The following is a 20,408-nucleotide window of genomic DNA, read 5'->3' as shown; positions in this document are numbered from 1 at the left end:
GAGAGAGAAAGAGAGAGCGCGAGAGAGAGAGAGCGAGAGACTGAAAAAAGTCTGAAAAAGCGATAGGCAGAGCATTATTCTCTGCTGTCACGTTTCAGTAAATCGCCTGCTTCATTAGCCTTGACCTCATAGACCAGAAGTCTCCACTGCTCTCCTATTTCACAAATTGTGCTCAGTACTTCCCTCATGCACCATGTGTCAATAACATCCAAAGAATGGTATTCATTAAACTTCCCATGGTTGTAAGAATTTGTTGTTCTTCTCTTGCAGGGCAGAGGTCGTATTGGGAAACATCATCAAGAAGAAAGGTTGGAGGTGCGTAGAGTTGAATGGGATTTCTGTTGTCGTCCGGAGCCATTTTCACACATGCCCGTGTGTGTGTGTGTGTGTGTGTGTGTGTGTGTGTGTGTGTGTGTGTGTGTGTGTGTGTGTGTGTGTGTGTGTGTGTGTGTGTGTGTGTGTGTGTGTGTGTGTGTGTGTGTGTGTGTGTGTGAATTATTGCTAATGCCATCTATGCTGGAAATTCTAATATATATATTTATTTTTTTATGAGCATGGCTTATTTCTATTACAGCATATTGGATGACTGTCTTTCATATTCCATTCACCCAGCTCAATATAACATCCATGGGTTTAGGCTGCTACATGATCCCAAAATAGGTCCTGTACCCATCATGAGGTTGCTACAACCTAGCTTATGAATGAAAGTTTACAACGTAGGTGCACAGGTCAAGAGAAAAATTTGAGTAATTAAGGTGACAGAAAGTGACACATTCAACACCACCTTGCACACTCTTGCCTGCATCTAGCTGATCTAGGTTCTAATCATTAGTCCAACAGTTGCAAATGAGAGTTCCTATTGGACAAATTAATGTATGTTTATCCCCATTTTGTTCCGTTTGCTTCCATTTAAGAAACTTTTTCAATAGAATTGGCGGAATGAATACATCCCTGATCACACGCAAACACAATTCACTTTCATAGCAGCCACATCTGAACAGCATGATCACTTTACGCGTTGTATAATTCCTTCTCGCATCTACGCGCTCTCCTCCTCTTACCTTTTCCCTTCGCTTGTGGACTTCAGTGCTGGTCTGTGACCAGGTGAAAAAACATTTCCAAGCCAATCATTCATATCATAACTGCTAAACGCTACTCCCAGCCTACATTGTTGTCACCATATTAGCTAACATCAACATACAGTGCTTCGCAAAAGTATTCACCCCCTTGGCGTTTTTCCTATTTTTTTTCATTACAACCTGCAATTTAAATAGATTTTTATTTGGATTTCATGTAATGGACATACACAAAATAGTCCAAATTGGTGAAGTGAAATGAAAAACTATTTAAAAAATGTAAACAATTAAAAACAGAAAGGTGGTGCGTGCAAATGTATTCACCCCTTTTGCTATGAAGCCCCTAAATAAGATCTGCTGCAACCAATTACCTTCAGAAGTCACATAATATGTTAAATAAAGTCCACCTGTGTGCAATCTAAGTGTCACATGATCTGTCACATAATGTCAGTATATATACACCGGTTCTGAAAGGAGAAGTACAGATCAGGGTTGGGTTATAAAAAATATCCGAAACTTTGAGCATCCCACGGATGTTAAAAAATGGAAAGAATATGGCACCACAACAAACCTGCCAAGAGAGGGCCGTCCACCAAAACTCACAGACCAGGCAAGGAGGGCATTAATCAGAGAGGCAACAAAGAGACCAAAGATAACCCTGAAGGAACTGCAAAGATCCACAGGGGCGATTGGAGTATCTGTCCATAGGACCACTTTAAGTCGTACACTCCACAGAGCTGGGCTTTACGGAAGAGTGGCCAGAAAAAAGCCATTGCTTCAAGAAAAAAATAAGCAAACACATTTGGTGTTCACCAAAAAGAATGTGGGAGACTCCCCAAACATATGGAAGAAGGTACTCTGGTCAGACGAGATTTAATTTGAGCTTTTTGGCAATCAAGGAAAACGCTATGTCTGGCGCAAACCCAACACCTCTCATCACCCCGAGAACACCATCCCCACAGTGAAGCATGGTGGCGGCAGCATCATGCTGTGGAGATGTTTTTCATTGGCAGGGACTGGGAAACTGGTCAGAATTGAAGAAATGATGGATGGCGCTAAATACAGGGATATTTTTGAGGGAAACCTGTTTCAGTCTTCCAGACATTTGAGAGTGTGATGGAGGTTTACCTTCCAGCAGGACAATGGCCCTAAGCATACTGCTAAAGCAACACTTGAGTGGTTAAATGGGAAACATTTAAATGTATTGGAATGGCTTCGTCAAAGCCCAGACCTCAATCCAATTGAGAATCTGTGGAATGACTTAAAGATTGCTGTACACCAGCGGAATCATTCCAACTTGAAGGAGCTGGATCAGTTTTGCCTTGAAGAATTGGCAAAAATCCCAGTGGCTAGATGTGCCAAGCTTATAGAGACATACCCCAAGAGACTTGCAGCTGTAATTATTCTAAAAGGTGGCTCTACAAAGTATTGACTTTGGGGGAGGTGAAAAGTTATGCACAAGTTTTCGGTTTTTGTCTTATTTCTTGTTTGTTTCACAAGAAAAAATATTTTGCATCTTCAAAGTGGTAGGCTTTCATACAACCCCCCCCAAAATAAATGTTAATTACAGGTTGTAAGGCAACAAAATAGGAAAGGGGGTGAATACTTTTGCAAGCCACTGTAGCTTCTAGAACTAACGAATTAGTAGACCTGCTAGCTACAATCATGCAGGACAGTCAGCAAGCAGATTAGCAGTTACACCGGCGGGCCCTGTTGGCAAGAAATCAATACAACCAAAAGCTTACCTTGACTTGGATAAGTTCCAGTGTTGGAGAGCCATAGCCAGCTAGGTAACATAGCTTATGCTTTCAGAACTAGATTCATTCTCTGATCCTTTGATTGGGTTAATTAACATAAACACACAGCCTACAAGCCACTGATGCAGACCTTTGGAACATTTACATTTTAAAAAGTCTAATAAAGGCATGTAATATAGCCTACACCTTCACAATAAACCCATTATTTATTTTAGACAGGTCTAAAGAAACATGATATGAAGAAAATGTAGTCTAGAACTATAGCATACTCTGAGTTGTCCTTCTGTTAGGTCCTGATCTGGCTATGCCATATGGCTGTGGGCTACACACTAGTTCATTTAGCCACAAGATTAGCTAAGAATTCCATGGCATTATTTTATATTAATTTATAGTATGAACAATACAATTGAACAAAGCTGAATAAAATAGAAATGATATTTTCTCCAAACGATTGGAGTTGAGAGGTTAACAAACAAATAGGTATTCCTATATGCTTACTTTATAGTTAATAATGTTACTTTAGTTGTTCTACAAACGTTGGGCTCTATGTTTTGACTTTTAATACATTGTAAGGCTGCATGATGCGACTCTAATGATTATTTTGAAAAAAGTTGCTTGAAAGGCATGAGCTCTGATTTGTTTTTTTTGTGCAGGCTGTACACGCATCTTCAGTCTCTCATTCACAATTTGAGAAGCACTTGATAATGCCTTGAATTTCCCGGCGGCATCCACTTTGTGTGGCCATAATGCACCCTAAAAAAAACATGCCTTTTGCAGCCCTTCTCCCTGAGTGCTGCCTGCTCCGAAGCACCTCTCATCTCACTCACACTGCTCTCCTTCATGTGATCGGGTCTTTCTCAAAAGCTACAAGTGAAGACAGACGTATCCGGGACGCAACTGCACGCGTCCTTATCCAATTCCGAGGTGCATATTGAAGATATTGGAAGAACTGTCCACCTTTTCGTCAGCAACAAAAAGATGAGGCCTAACAAACAGCAAAAGCACCCATTTCAATCTACTATCCCCCATAGTACAAAAGTATAGATATTATATTCTGTGCGAGAAATAAATATTCCAAACATAGTCTGATACAGTTGTGGGATGCGATAGATCCCAAATAAATGCAACCACTAGCAATGAGGCTGATGCAACAGATCAGAACGTTTAACTTTAAATGTTAATAAACTATTAGGCTATTTCTTCACATATAAGCGCAGCAATACGCACATGGTAGTAGACTATAAGCGCAAATGTTCCATTAGGGGAAAACACCATTATCAAAAGTGACGCAAATGCAATTATGCATGTAACGCTTTTATTATAAAGGTGCATTTTTATGGTTAAAATTATGTTCCCCAAACCTCAAACTCACGCGCTGCGTATGTATGCCAGTTAGGCTCTACACCCGTTGTAAATCAGATTAATGTGCTTCATTTGAAGACATTATTTGTCCACTTTAGTTGTGATACAAACCTTATCAAAACATATAGGCCTATGGGCTAGGCTACATGAGGTGTGCGACTATGTTTACAAAGTCATACATAAAGGGCATTGTTTCTTGCTTTAAGCTGGGCATAATTGACAAGTGATAATATATCATTCATAAGTGATAAGCTAATATTGTCACCCATCAGACTATACTTGATTTAATCTTTCATATTAAAAAATAGGGGAAAAAATACATGTCATCTCTGCACTTACAGTGCCTTCTGAAAGTATTCAGACCCATTGACTTTTTTCCACATTTTGTTACATTAGACATATTCTAAAATGAATTAAATAAAAATCCTCAGCAATCTACACCCAATACCCCATAATGACAAAGTGAAAATTGTTTTTTAGAAATGTTTGCAAATGGATTAAAGATTTTTTTTAAAACAGATATCTTATTTACATAAGTATTCAGACCCTTTGCTATGAGACTTGAAATTGAGCTCAGGTGCATCCTGTTTCCATTGATCATCCTTGAGATGTTTCTACTACTTGATTGGAGTCCGCCTGTGGTAATTTCAATTAATTGGACATGATTTGGAAAGGTACACACCTGTCTATATAAGGTTCCACAGTTGACAGTGCATGTCAGAGCAAAAACCAAGCCACGTGGACAAAGGAATTGTCCGAAGAGCTCCGAGGCAGGCATGTGTCGAGGCACAGATCTGGGGAAGGGTACCAAAAAATGTCTGCAGCATTGAAGGTCCCCAAGAACACAGTGGCCTCCATCATTGGAAGAAGTCTTCCTAGAGCTGGCCGCCCGGCCAAACTGAGCAATCGGAGGAGAAGGGCCTTGGTCAGGGAGGTGACCAATAACCCTATGGTCAGTCTGACAGAGCTCTAGAGTTCCTCTGCGGAGATGGGAGAACCTTCCAGAAGGACAACCATCTCTGCAGCACTCCCCCAATCAGGCTTTTATGGTAGAGTGGCCAGACTGAAGCCACTCCTCAGTAACATGCACATGACAGCCCACTTGGAGTATGCCAAAAGGCACCTAAAGACTCTCAGACCATGAGAAACAAGATTCTCTGGTCTGATGAAACCAAGATTGAACTCTTTGGCCTGAATGCCAAGCGTCACTTCTAGAGGAAACCTGGTGGTGGCAGCATCATGCCGTGGGGATGTTTTTCAGCTGCAGGGACTGGGAGACTAGTCAGGGTTGAGGCAAAGATGAATGGAGCAAATTACAGAGAGAGCTTTGATAAAAACCTGCTCCAGAGAGCTCAGGACCTCAGACTGGGGCGAAAGTTCACCTTTCTACAGGACAACGACCCTAAGCACACAGCCAAGACAACGCAGGAGTGGCATCGGGACAAGTCTCTGAATGTCCTTGAGTGCCCCAGCCAGAGCCCGGACTTGAACCCAATCGAACATCTCTGGAGAGACCTGAAAATAGCTGTGCATCAACGCTCCCCAACAAACCTGACAGAGCTTGAGAGGATCTGCAGAGAAGAAGGGAGAAACACCCCAAAGACAGGTGTGCCAAGCTTGTAGCGTCATACCCAAGAAGACTCGAAGCTGTAATCGCTGCTAAAGGTGCTTCAACAAAGTACTGAGTAAAGCATCTGAATACTTATGTGAATGAAAAAAAAATGGGGGGGGTCAACTAACTGAAACATTGGTTTAAATTCCACTGAACACATTGTCTTGAGCATACAGGAACACCATTGTCTAGTCCGCTGCACCTGTCAAATCTATCTCTCGAATTTAAATGTTCTGTCTCAGCAGCTATACTCGCTATTTTTAAGTGAAGATGGAGGAGATTGCTAGTGGCCAGACTTGTTTGTTACTCCTGTATTTTTGTTATTTTATGAATGGTGAAGTGCACTTAATGCTAGCTATCTAGCCTGCAGGGTATGCCGGGTAGTCAATGGCATTGGATGGGAGCGCTGAGGGGAAACAAACATGCTTCTCCCCCACTTCTGAAGAAGTACCCTGCTAAAGCCCTCAGCCCTTCTCCTGTTTGATTATCATCAGAGGCAGCAGCAGGAATCAAGGTTTTCCTAAAAAGTGCTATTTATTAGTTTCTTTTTATTTGTTTACATAATCAGTTACATAATCAGTCAACAATTACTATGAATTAATTACTGCAAGTAAAAAAAACAACACACCAGATGAAATAGGTTCAGAATGAATTGTTTTTCTGTCAAAACGTCATCGGGGCCAAGGGGACTTAAGTGCAGAAGAATTATAATTAAATCATTCTGAAGAATTCTAACATAATGCACTGGATCTCCCATTTTCAAGTCAGAATGCTCACCATGCAACTGTCCTCATACACTTCTCTGTCCTTACAGGCGCTCTACTTTGGTCATCACCACCAAGATATTCTGGGGAGGAAAGTACGTATTACACTTTTTAAAAACCTTTTCTTTATGTGTGTGTGTGTGTGTGTGTGTGTGTGTGTGTGTGTGTGTGTGTGCGTGTGTTAGAGGCAGTATTGAGGCTGTATGACTCTTAATTGTTTTCCTATGAGGAAACGGGGTCGATCCCCTCCTATGAGAATGCCCTTTCACTGAGGATCAATTAAAAGGGCATTCATTAGTAGCTGCTTATAAATAAATGAATGATATGTACCCATTGATTCTTGAAGAATATAACGTATAAATGCCTCATGAGTATCAGGTATCAAGGTAAGACACAAGTGTAGACTATGTGAAGTAACAATGTTTATTGTAACAACAGGAGCAGGCAAACGACAGGTCAAGACAGGCAGGGGTCGATAATCCAGAGTAGGAGCAAAGGTACAGGATGGCAGGCAGGCTCAGGGTCAGGGACAGGCAGAGTTCGGTAATCCAGAGGTGGAGCAAAGGTACAGGACGGCGGGTAGGCTTACTGTCAGGGACAGGCAGAGTGGTCAGGCGGGTGGGTACAAGGTCAGGACAGGCAAGGGTCAAATGCCAGGGGGACAAGAAAAAGAGAGGCTGAGAAAAGACAATAGCAGACAGGACAAACAAGATGAACTGGCACAGACAGACAGAAAACACAGGTATAAATTCCCAGAGGATAAGTGGGGAAGATGGGCGACACCTGGAGGGGGTGGAGACAAGTACAAGGATAGATGAAACAGATCAGGGCGTGACAGTACACCCCTCCCTCTAGGGATGCCACATGGTGTTCCACCTGGGCGGATACTTGGTTGACTGTGGTGCCGGCGGGGAAAGTCGGCGATAATGGAAGGGTCCAGGATGTCTTTAGCGAGAACCCAGCACCTCTCCTCCGGGCCATAACCCTCCCAGTCAACCAGGTACTGGAAACCACTGCCCCCGTGGTCAAACCCTCAGGAGGCGTCTCACCGTGTACGCTGGCTGGCCCTCGATGACACGGGGAGAGGGATGGGCCTAGAAACAGAAAAGAGGGAGTCAGACATGGTTTTGGCTCTAGACACAGAAAAGGTAGGAAAAATACAGAGGGTACGGGGCAACAGAGGATGAACAACAGAGGGGCTAATGATCTTGGAGTGGGGGGAAGGTCTCGGCTTTCGGGGGTGTAGCCGTGGCACTATAGCGACATGCCATCGCCTCAGGCTTGAACTTCTTGGATACCGGTTGGTGCGGTGGAAGCGAAGTGGCCCGGGCCTTACTAAACCCCTCACGGAGGTCCTGGTACTCTGCGGAGCTGGCAGAGAGGTCCCGGGAAATTTCCTAGGAAGATGTCCCGGGGCAGGCAGAGCTGACTTCAGGCAATGAGTGTGGCAGGACGGGCTCCAGCCCACGGTGGCACCAGTAGCCCAGTCAATGGAGAGATTGTGTTACCTGGAGCCAAGAGAATCCCAATACCATGGGAACTAGCAGAAATTGTATCGTCTCGCTGTGGTTCCCCGACACTCGTAGGTTGACGGGGTGGTTTGGTGGGTGACCTGGCCTATAGAGCGCCCGTCCAGCGCCCTAACACCCATGGGAATGGAGAGGGGTTGAGTGGGGATACTCAGGTCGGACGCCAGGGCAACGTCCATGAGACCCACATCGGCCCCTGAGTGGATGAGTACCTGGAGAGACTTGGACTGGTCACCCCACAACAGGGTAGCATGGAGAGGGGGGCAAGTAAGGAGAGAAGAACAATTATCTTTAAGACCCACTAGTGTACTCACTCCAACAGATGAGCTAGGTCTCTTGAAGGGACAGGTAGACACAAATTGACCGGCAGTACCGCAATACAGACAACTCTAGGTCACAAGTCTGCGTACGCTTTCGGCTGGAGACCACCTAGACCTGCCGAGCTGCATCAGCTCGGGAAGAGGTGAATCGGCAGTCTCCGGAGGCTCTTGGAGGGACTCGGGTAGGCTCAGATCCTCTCGGGGACGTAGACAACGGGGACTTCCGGAGTTCATCAGCTGCAAGGTGGGATCCCTGTGTGAGTGATTGGGACTGCAATCGGACCTCTTCCGCAATCAGACCTCTACGTTCCTGTAGCCGACCATCAATCCGGATGATTAAAGCGATGAGTGAGTCGAGATCTGTCGGTAGTTCTCGGGCTTCCAGCTCATCCTTTACCTCCTCCGATAATCTGGGAACTTGTCGAACAGTGCTTCCGGGTTCCAGGTACCCTCCGCTGCAGCGTGCGGAACTCCATCGCATAGTCTGCAACACTGAGGGTGTCCTGCCGAAGCTGGAGAACTTCCGGGCAGCCTCTCTCCCGGACACTGGAGCCTCAAACATTTCTCACCTCTGCCACGAATACCTCCAGACTGAGGCAGATGGCGGATTGTTTCTCCAACACCGCCGTGGCCCAGGGAAGTGCCCTCCCGGACATCAGCGTAATAATGTACGCTACATTCGAGTGGTCTGAGGGGAACGAAGAAGGCTGTAGCTCAAACGAGGGAGCACTGGGAGAGAAAGGCCCGGCAGGTTCTGGAATCTCTATCGTAGCGCTCCGGGGGAGGTTAGCGGGGTTCCCGGGAAACCGGGGTGACGGCGCTGCTACCAGCCGTGTTAGAGGGGCTGGGAGGTTACTGTTGTGGTAGGCTGCCTAGTAGGCAACCCACAGAATTTCTCCCGCAATGCGTCCAAGACTAGGTCGTGTCGTTCGGCCACGGCCTGGAATCCTTCCATCAGACCACAAAGCAACTCCTCGTGCCTACAATGGTGGCTCCTTCGGAGGAGATGGTGTTGCAGAGCTGGACCAAGTCTACTGGGTCAGTCATGGCCAGTTTGTACTATCAGGTATCAAGGTAAGACCCAAATGCAGACTGTGTGAAGTAACCATGTTTATTGTAACAACAAGGGCAGGCAAACGACAGGTCAAGGCAGGCAGGGGTCGATAATCCAGCGTAGGAGCAAAGGTACAGGACGGCAGGCAGGCTCAGGGACAGGCAGAGTGGTCAGGCGGGTGGGTACAGGGTCAGGACAGGCAAGGGTCAAAAATGAGAAAAAGAGAGGCTGGGAAAAGACAGTAACTGACAGGACAAAGGCTGCTAAGCTTGACAAACAAGACAAACTGGCATGTACAGACAGAAAACACAGGTATAAATACCCAGAGGATAAGTGGGGAAGATGGACGAGGGGGTGGAGACAAGCACAAGGTCAGGTGAAACAGATCAGGGCTTGACAAGAGCTTGGTTCAACTGTCGTACCCCATCAGAACTCAAAATATATGCTTGTTTCACTCGAATGTTTCTAAAAAAATGAATTTAAAAAAAGTAAATGTAAACAACCACTGTATAGCCTAAAAACATGGATAAAACTATAATTTTGATAACATGGATAGTCAGTCCTTGCATCCATAGCGTGGTCTATTGATTTGAAAGTGGTTAGATTTCTCCAGTCCATCCCTCAGGTTTTACTGAAACAGTTGCAGGGAGAACACTTAGTCAATGTTTTAATTAAGAATTGCTGCTTTAATGGTCTTGCCTAGCACTGACAGGAGGCACCAATGCAACTTTAATACGTTTCAGGGCACATGCTGCACCTGCTAAAACATGCTGTGTGTCAAGTGTGCCCTCTATCTATCTCTATGTCTCACATTCAACCCGCCAATATGGATCGAATACAGTGAACATCGGTACTGTATCAGTTACAGTATGACATGTGAAACTGTGAATTGTAGCACGCAGTTGTTAAACGTCATGATTTTATATCCTGACAAGGGCATTTGTTGTTTGCTTATCAGAGCAGAAACAGAAAGAGGGTTGTCCAGAAAACATATAATTGAAGGTAAGCCATTTTAAGCCACTTTTATACTGAGTTATTATAGCATGTACAGTGTGGTAGCCTATATACTTGCAGGATATCAATATGACATTTGGATCCAATCCAGTCATTCACTACATTCAGTACATCCTGTATATACAGTGCATAAATGAGAGCATTAAAAACAAACAGGATTCTGGCTTTAATGTAAAGTATTACCGTTATCTTGATGGTCTTTGCCCTATATAATGCAGGACTAAGGGCATCGCTAGACCGACTGCAGCTAGAGTATGTGGATGTCGTTTTCGCAAACAGACCAGACCCCAACACACCTATGGAAGGTAGGCAGCACTCTTCTTTGAATGCCTTTTGTTTACATTCATCTGTGGTATGTTCAATGCTGCGCATCTGCTGCACCATGACATATTCATGTCATAAACAGACCACCTTGCATCCAGTGGTGCAGCGGTGCAGTAATAATGTTCGGTCAGGCTAGAGTCTCATGCGTACATATTATCTACAGACAGATAAATGGCTCTATGGTTTGGACCTTAAGGTTACATTTACTTTTATTGGGTACATAAGTCTAAGTTTTTCGAATCCTAGATGTAGAGATAGGACACAGTTGACAGCTCAAACATCCTCTTTGCATACCAACTGCAGTAATATATGATTGTCTAAACCAAACCTACCGAACAGGGGCATGGGCAATGGATGACAAATTTCTATTCCTGTCACTGATTGAAATGGTCAGTAAAGCATTGTGAACTTTGAACTTGAGCTCAGTCAGTGCATGATGGGGCTCGCTGTATTGGGCTGTGGCTCCCACCCTGCAGGCCCTTATGTATACTTCCAGATGTCATTCATTCACAGACTGGTCAACGTCTTCACTCTCTTTGTTTTTGTCACCAGGAGACCCATTTCACACCTCAAAGTCCAAGACATTCATCATAGAAGGTACATGGTACCCTTAGTCAAAACAAAGTGTTCAATCAACACCCCTTTAAACGAAAGGCATTTTATGGCAGTGACTTGATAAAATTAGTCCTCCCTCTGTTATCCTACCATTCAAAACCCCATTTAAATCCATAAAATGTTGGACTTTTCGTAGTGCTAGCACAAAAGGGTGGTCTACTGTAGTAGATTGATTGAGTGTTTGATTCATATTTGATAACGTTACATCTTGTAAGTACATTTTGGAGAAATTCACAGAATTTCATGGATCCCTCAATCATTGTAAAAAAACAAAAAATCCGTAACTTGTTTCCGTTCTCATTTTCACTTCAAAGCTTTTTTTCCCCTCATGTTTTCACCATCAATTCATGAGTATAACCGATATGTTTAGTTGACAGAAATAAATAAACTGTTTCTGGGCTCATAATGCCAATAATGCCACTGTGGGCAGTTTCAGTCATCTTGAAAAGGCAATTTCCACTTTTTGTTGTTGGAAGAAATGACACTTAAAGATGTCCATTCTCTCCCCGACTGACAATTGTAACCAAAATATGATGTAATCCTTCCAGAATCCTTTGATTTACTCAGTTGGGTGTCTTTCAATTTCTCTCTCTGTTTCTTTTCTCTCTCGCTCGCTCTCTCCAACTGTAACTTATGCCAGATGAAGGCAATTATGTGGAGTTCCATACAATATAGAAAGAAAATCAGGATATGAGGTGTACCAAGCCACATGTACCATTACACTAGTCATAAAACATTGTGAAAGCCCCATACCAAACCACTCCTGACCATTACTGTTGTCGTTAGCATCACTCATCCCTCCCATTTCTCATACGACTGGCTTGGTTTCCTTTTATTTTGCAAGATGGCCGCTGCCGGTGCTGCTGCGGCCTCCATTGTGAACGCTGTCTTGACTGCAGTGTGTCTCTCTGGCCTGAGCATGCAACCCATCAGGGCTTTGTTCCAGCCAAGCAGTAACCCAATTCTACTAATCAGAGTCTTGATTAAATACTAATTAATGGGCGGAATAGGTTTTATACTTGGGTGGAACAAAAACGTGCACCCATATGTGCCATAGGAGGGAAAGAATGCATACCCCCAGGCTAGATGATGGTTTTCGAGCCACTGAGGCCTTATTCACAAATCTTCATTTTTTTCTCTTTACAACAGTTAAAGCCTGTACAGATATATCAGCCGAGACAAGACGTTTTTATGCAGTTTTAGAACAAAGTTTGCTTGATCTGAATGGTCTAGTTTTAGAATGTCTAATTTTGGCTGCTGGAGTTTACAGAATTCAACCTGTCAAAACTTAGCAAAAGACTTGAGACGAGACTGGTCCGTTTAGCCAATCAGAAAACAGTATGTTGACATTCTGTGTTAGCCAAGCAGGTAGGTAGCTAGCCAAGCAGACAGCTAGCCAACTATTTTGCTCTAGCTAGCCTAGCTTGCTGATAGATCTCTGACAAGTTACAAAGTGTGCCCTGTTTCTGGTGCATGTATTTTCATGATACTTGTTTGCTACAACAAGTGGTAACTGTCTCAGAGTTTTAAAAAATCTGAATGCGCATCTTTAGTCAGCTGTTCTAAAACACATCATTTTAAAACGGGCTAGTTTTTTTCTCGTCTCCTCTCTCCATATGTCAGCGTTATATCTCAAATAAAATAACATTTTACAGCAGGCAGAAAAGGTGCAGTGAAATGCTTATGTGCTAGCTCCCACAACATTGCAGTTCAATAATCAATATCAACTATGAAAGGACATTTTCTGAAGTAAATGTGTTGTGCTTGCTAGTCTTGAATTCTTTATGGTTGTGAAATAGTAGTATTAGTGGTAGTAATGGTAGTAATAGTGTTTTAATAGGCTGTGTTAGCTATAGTGACCTATTTTGGAGTGGTTTGTAGGTGTGGAGCTATTATAGTGGGTTATAGTGGGCTAGTATAGTAGGCTAGAGTACTATATCGTCATAAGTCATATCATATATTTTTAAGCTCTCAATGTTTTAGTTGGAACATTCTGTAAGTTTTGTGCCAGTTATTTCAGTTTAGAATGTTGAAGCCTGAATTCCGCCATTGAAATAAATGGGGATAAGACAGGCTTCATAGTTTATAAAGTATGAATGGTATCAGAAAACGGTGTTGAAGCCATCTATGTTGAGTCTGTCTCCACATGTCAACATTGGGGTGGTGTTTGTAGCTGAAATGGCTCAAGAGCAGTGGTGAATCCAAATGTTGCCTTTGAAGTCTATGGAGCTTTTATGCTAATATAAAACTGTTATAGTTCCAAAAGCACAAAGAGCATCAACAATCTTTTTACATGCAATCTAAGTTGAGTCAGTCTGTACATGTCAGTATTTGTTTTGGTGTTTGTGACGTTAACAGTATTGAAATGTATTCTTTAGGATGTCTATTTATAGTATTTTTTTCCTATGAATTAATGTCGGCTAATCCAAATTCTTCGCTTTAAGGCCTTTAAAGCTTTTATGGACATTTAAAATGGTTATAGTTCAAATACAATTTATACTATCAAAAAGCTGTATTCAAGCACACTATTCCAGAATGGTGTCAACGTTTTTGAGTTTGAATGGTGTTTCTAGCTTAAACCATTGAAATCTAGCAGCGACCGGTATTTCTTCCATTAAAGTCTATAGCCCCTAAATTATATTTGGGTTTATGCAAATATGGTCGCAGTATGAAAAGTATAATTCGTATCAAAACGTTTTCTTCTAGCAACAGTACCAGTGGCAATCTGCACGTTTTAAAGTTGCTTTGGTGTTGGTATATTTAACGGCTCAAGAGTATTGGTGAATCCAAATACTTCCCATTTAAGCCTAGCTACCACCATTAAACAGTAATAGTTCAGAAAGTATACATGGTATCAAAACGCTGAATACAAGCAACCTATTCCAGACCAGTCTGCACATTTTAAAGTTTGAATGGCGTTTCTTGCTTAAACAGTTGAAGACTAGTTAAGGGCTACATTTTTTACCATTCAAGTCTATGGCCATTGAAATGCATTGGGATTTATGCAAGTATGGTTGTAGTGTGAAAAGTTTTTAAAGTGCACTGCAGATGGTGAGCCTACACGTTTGAAAGTTGTTTTGGTATCGGTAGATTTTACGGTTTTGACGCTACATTTGGCCGTGGAGAGAATAATAATAATAAGAAGAAGTTTTAACAGTTTCTAAAAATGAACATGTAATATAAGAGTTATTATGCATAGTAATAGCCAGATATATACACAATGGGAACTACAGTATAGATAATGAATGTGCTATGTCAAGTACAACTGTATTTAGAAATATAAAATGGATAGTATCTTGGTCGCGGTGTTGAATAAATAATATATACTAGAGCAGCAGTGTTGACTGTGTATGTGTGTGTGTGTGTGTGTGTGTGTGCCTTCAGAAATTATTCACACCCCTTGTGAATTTTGTTGTGTTACTAGGTGGGATTAAAATGTATTAAAAAAAAAAGTTTTGTCAATAATCTACACAAAATACTCTAATGTCAAAGTGGAAGACAAATTCGAACATTTGTCAAAAAATTTTGAAAAATAAAACACATATAGCTTGATTATATAAGTATTCAACAGTGATTACAGCTTTGAGTCTTTCTGAGTATGTCTCTAAGAATCAGAGAGGTGTGGGGGTCTGCCATAATCGACATCCACGTCTTCAGTGCCCGGAGAACAGTGGGTTAACTACCTTGCTCGGGCAGAACAACAGATTTTTACCTTGTCAGCTCGGGGATTCGATCCAGCAAGGTTGCCTGTATCTTTGTACTGATTGAGTGCATTGATACACCATCTAAAGTGTATATAATAACCTGCTCAAAGGGATATTCAAAGTCTGCTTTTTATAAAAATGTTACCCATTTACCAATAGGTGTCCTTCTTTGTGAGGCATTGGAAAAACCTCCCTGGTCTTTCTGGTTGAATCTGTGTTTGAAATTTGCCACTTGACTGAGGGACCTTCAAAATAATTGTGTGTGTGGGGAACAGGATGGGGTAGTCATTTAAACACTGTTATTGCACACAGAGTGAGTACATGCAACTTATTATGCGACTTAATAAGCTAATTTGTACTTTAGGCTTGCCATAACAAAGGGGTTGAATACTTATTTCTCAACAAAGGGGTTGAATACTTATTTACTCAAGACATTTCAGCTTTTCATTTTATATTCATTTCTAAAAATGTCTAAAAAAAGAATTCCACTTTGACATTGTGTGTAGGTCAGTGACACACAATCTCAATTGAATCCATTTTTAATTCAGGCTGTATCACAACAACATGTGGAAAAAGTCAAGGGGTGGGAATACTTTCTGACGACACTTTAGGTAACTGCTGTTTGACTTGACATGAAACTAAACTTAAGTTTAATCCCGGGGCTGAGCTAGTGCTTGTATGAAATGTGTTTGTAGAATGAAAAAAATCCCCTATTGACTGAGTTGAATGAAGCTCAATGGTAGTGGCCCCCATGTAACAATGTCAAATTTTGGGTCGAGTTATTAAGTCATTCACAGTTGTCTTTCAAACGTGAAATTATAAAACAGTTACATAGTGGAACAAGAAAATGTGTAAAAACATATAACAGAATCTTCAGCAATTGGATGTGTAATTATACATTCCTTGTTCCAATTGTGTAATAACTGATAGCGCTACAACCTTATTACATATAGTTACAGTGTAACACCTATGTAATTACTATGTTGTTACTACAGTTATAACTGTAATTACATAGTAATAGGGGAAACATAAAATACTGAATCTCATTATCTGACAGCATGACATGTTTAAAATTAAATTGTGCTGCTAGATTATGAGATTTACAGTATTTTTCTTGCACAGAGCTGTTCTCTTTAAAACATGCTTTTAAAACAGCCTTTAAAAAAAATGTAATGTTTCTTATATAAAAGTAGCATGAAAAGCTTTGAAGAAAACTCTGGGTTTTGGATTGACCCTACTGCTATTTTGACTCTGGCATGAATAGTGTTGTTTTGCCCAGATAAAATTGGTATTTGACTGCCTGATTTGTGACTGTAAAAACTTAACGCATAAATACCTTTGTGTGTCAAATCAAAACAAAAGCCTAAAAAAAAAGAAAATCAATGTGTCAATTGACTCCTCAAAAAATTACATAGTATCCTTTTCTCCCCATATGTTTCATTGCTCATTATTTAAACTGATGTATACATTAACCAGGTAGCTCCTTTGTGCTTTTACCCTTTGTCCAAAATTCTACGTGGACTTTCCTTCTATCTCCTCTTTCTCTTTCAATTCTCGTACATCCCTCTCCTCAATACCTTTCCACCCTCTCTCTTAATCTCACCTGTTCCCACCACTGCTCTTCTCCAATGTCGGGGCCAATGGGTGAATGGTGTCTTTTGATTGGCAGAGACGGTGCGGGCAATGACCCATGTGATCAACCAGGGTATGGCCATGTACTGGGGAACGTCGCGCTGGAGCTCCATGGAGATCATGGTGAGTTGGAAAACGGTTGAAACACGATTAAACCACAAAATAATCAATGACTTATTCCCATCACTGTATTGTTACAATATTACATTGCTCGTCCCTGAGCCTGTTTGCTGCTGTTTGTTGTCTGTCCTATAGGAGGCGTACTCAGTGGCCAGGCAGTTCAACCTGATACCCCCTATATGTGAGCAGGCTGAGTACCACATGTTCCAGAGGGAGAAGGTGGAGGTGCAGCTTCCCGAGCTCTTCCACAAAATAGGTAAGTTACACAGCAACCGTCTGCCTCCCTTCGGTTTGACCCATAAAGGTGGATAGAGGATGCACTTACTACAACCATAAAAGATGTGTGCCCTCTTTCCATCTCTATTGTTCCAGCGTTTAATAAGGGTAGATCCTGAAAGAGCTGAGGTCTGCCATTTGTGCCACAAACATACTCCATGTGCTGCTATTCATGTTTGGTAATGTGGCTAATGCTAGCCAAAAGTTGTGATAATTGTAATGTAGCTAATATACACTATTTGTATTTTGAATGAATCACTCTTAGGAGATGCTCCAAGTCCAAGTAGCTTGTCAAGGCACATAAAGACCAAGGCATGGAAGTCATAATGGCGGTAAAGCTGGGTATACATTAGGCACCAAATGGAAGAAAATGGACTGAAACATAGACGGCCTACCTGAACTTGTCCAATAAGAAACACTTGTTTTCGGTTTCCGTTGCAAAACGTTTTGCTACGGTGTGCACTAATGAATATGATCCCGATGTCTCTGTGCAGGTGTGGGTGCCATGACGTGGTCTCCGCTGGCGTGTGGGATCATCTCAGGGAAGTACGATAGTGGGGTACCCCCGTACTCACGGGCCTCACTAAAGGTAACCTTTGACCCTTGACGAGTGACTGATGCCTTATCCTCTCCAGCCCACATCTGTCACACCCCTTTGCTTGTGGTTGTAGTTGGTGTGGTTTTCTAGTCCTGCCACTCTGCCACCTTCCTTTCTGCTAACAACAGTTTATCCTGATAGTACATTGTTGTAGGACGTTCCTCGGAACTAATGCGTGTCAATTGAGGATTGGAGACTTTGAGAGTGTCAGGAAAGCCATTCGGTGTACATGGGTCAGCCAGCTTCAGTTGAACATTCCTTGGAGATTCTACACACCTACGCTCAAATGCACGCTCGCACACAGTGCTCTTTCTACAGTATGTGTGATGTACCATGCTGTCTATAGCTCTCCTGCTATTGTTCAGTGATATCTTTGGCTTAATAATCCTCCAATGAAGGGATCTATGCCACTGATTTCCTATGTCATACTCTCCACTGGTGGAAACAGGCTATTTAAGTCCACTCAGGCACACAAATGTGGAAGCACAGAACCAAGGTCTAAGGCAGAGGGTACAGGTAGCTGTGTGTGTGCGATAACCAGAGGCAGTCAGTTACAGTCTCTGTGTAGTTCACTCACATTGCAGACATCTGCTCTGCCACTGGTGAGAGATCCACACACACTGGATGTGTTGTGTGTGATAAATGTATAACTTTCAGCCATTCACAGAAAGGCATCTCTGCACCCCAGAGGTTTCTGGATACAGTAGTCCTGAGCGAGTGTGTGTGTGTGTGTGTGTGTGTGTGTGTGTGTGTGTGTGTGTGTGTACTGTGCTGTGACAGGGCTACCAGTGGATGAAGGACAAGATCCTGAGTGAGGAGGGGCGCCGTCAGCAGGCGAAGCTGAAAGAGCTGCAGGCCATTGCCGAGCGACTGGGCTGCACCCTGCCCCAGCTCGCCATCGGTAACACACACCTGCCGCTCTCTCTTTTTCTCTCTGTCTGTCTGTCTGCCTGTCCTGTCCAGCCATCCGTCTGTCTGTGTCTTTTGAGCTCCAACGTGTTAGTCAGTCATTAAAGCAGTCTGTCCGTCAGTCAGTCTGACTTATGCAATCTATCTAACAGTGTTCACAACAATGTCAAATTACCAGAGTTAGCAAATGAGCAAACTGTCGTCCATAGTCTGTCTGTCTAGTAGGACCTCAAGTGGGAGGTTGGTCAAGTCTCTGGTAGTCAAATCTTTTCATGCGTTGGTTCAGCTTAACGTCACATTGTCTGAGAATGAGTCTTTGTGGTCACCTGAAGTCACTTAGTTGCACTGGATGTGTGTGTGTTTCTTCAGTCCTTCACTGTGCTTTGTGCTTCTACACACACATTGTACATTTTCCTGTGTGGTTGTTCCCTCCCACAGCATGGTGCCTGAGGAATGAAGGGGTGAGCTCTGTGCTACTGGGGGCCTCCAGCACAGACCAACTGATGGAGAATCTAGCAGCAATACAGGTCAGAAGTTAATACTCCACACACACACATTCACACAAGTACTCACATTCACATATACTGTACTTATGCATGCTTGCTCACATACCACATACACATGATCTCTCTCTCTTTCTCTCACACACACACACACACACACACACACACACACACACACACACAATGGGTGTGAACCCAGGTGTGCAAGAACTTACATTCACACATACTTATGGATACTTTATTGCCTCTAAGTGGTAAATACAGTACCTTCGGAAAAAATTCAGACCCCTTCAACTGTTCCACATTTTGTTACATTACAGTCTTACACACACAATACCCCGTAATGACGAAGAGAAACCCGTTTTTTAGAAACTGAAATATCTAATTTACACACGTATTCATCCCCTTTGCTATGAGACTTGAAATTGAGCTCAGGTACATCCTGTTTCCATTGATCATCCTTGAGATGTTTCTGCAACTTTATTGGAGTCCACCTGTGGTAAATTCAATTGATTGGACATGATTTGGAAAGGCACACACCTGTCTACATAAAGTCCCACAGTTGACAGTGCATGTCAGAGCAAAAACCAAGCCATGAGGTCGAAGGGATTGTCCGTAGAGCTCTGAGACAGGGTTATGTCAAGGCACAGATCTGGGAAAGGGTACCAAAACATTTCTGCAGCATTGAAGGTCCCCAAGAACACATTCATCATTCTTAATTTGAAAATGTTTAAGATTAATCCAAACTGAGCAATCTGGGGAGAAGGGCCTTTGTCAGGGAGGTGACCAAGAACCTGATGGTCACTCCTACAGAGCTCCAGAGTTCCTCTGTGGAGATGGGAAAACCTTCCAGAAGGACAACTATCTCTACAGCACTCCACCAATCAGGCCTTTATGGTAGAGTGGCCAGACAGAAGCCACTTCTCAGTAAAAAGGCATATGACAGCCCACTTAGAGTTTGCCAAAAAGCACCTAAAGTCTCTCAGACTATGAGAAACAAGATTCTCTGGCCTGAATGCCAAGCGTCACGCTGGGAGGAAGCCTAGAACCATCCCTACGGTGAAGCATGGTGGTGCCAGGATCATGCTGTGGGGATGTTTTTCAGCTGCAGGGACTAGAAGACTAGTCAGGATCGAGGCAAACATGAACTGAGCAATGTACAGAGAGAGCCTTGATGAAAACCTGCTCCAGAGCACTCAGGACCTCAGACTGCGGCGAAGGTTCACCTTCCAACAGGAC

At 42.8% G+C, this 20,408-nt stretch overlaps 1 protein-coding gene across 5 annotated transcripts in view; it reads left to right on the top strand.

Annotated features, from left to right (window-relative positions):
• The window catches only part of LOC112215187 (voltage-gated potassium channel subunit beta-2-like), a 104,953-nt gene that overhangs the window by 79,437 nt on the left and 5,108 nt on the right, over positions 1-20,408 (top strand). For 3 of the 5 annotated variants that reach the window (XM_042299349.1, XM_042299346.1, XM_042299348.1), the window contains 9 exons: positions 271-315; positions 6,622-6,666; positions 10,433-10,476; positions 10,707-10,793; positions 16,801-16,886; positions 17,019-17,139; positions 17,654-17,748; positions 18,538-18,658; positions 19,105-19,193. In XM_042299349.1, the coding sequence (XP_042155283.1) occupies positions 271-315; positions 6,622-6,666; positions 10,433-10,476; positions 10,707-10,793; positions 16,801-16,886; positions 17,019-17,139; positions 17,654-17,748; positions 18,538-18,658; positions 19,105-19,193 (733 nt within the window). Of the gene's footprint in view, positions 1-270; positions 316-6,621; positions 6,667-10,432; positions 10,477-10,706; positions 10,794-11,364; positions 11,410-16,800; positions 16,887-17,018; positions 17,140-17,653; positions 17,749-18,537; positions 18,659-19,104; positions 19,194-20,408 lie in introns of all 5 variants that reach the window. The other 2 variants (XM_042299345.1, XM_042299347.1) reach the window with 1 other exon arrangement.

This window comes from Oncorhynchus tshawytscha, linkage group LG16 (assembly GCF_018296145.1).
Source record: "Oncorhynchus tshawytscha isolate Ot180627B linkage group LG16, Otsh_v2.0, whole genome shotgun sequence".
NCBI lineage: Eukaryota > Metazoa > Chordata > Actinopteri > Salmoniformes > Salmonidae > Oncorhynchus > Oncorhynchus tshawytscha.
Note: the sequence above shows the minus strand (reverse complement) of the source record. Positions and strands in the feature narration are given on the sequence as shown.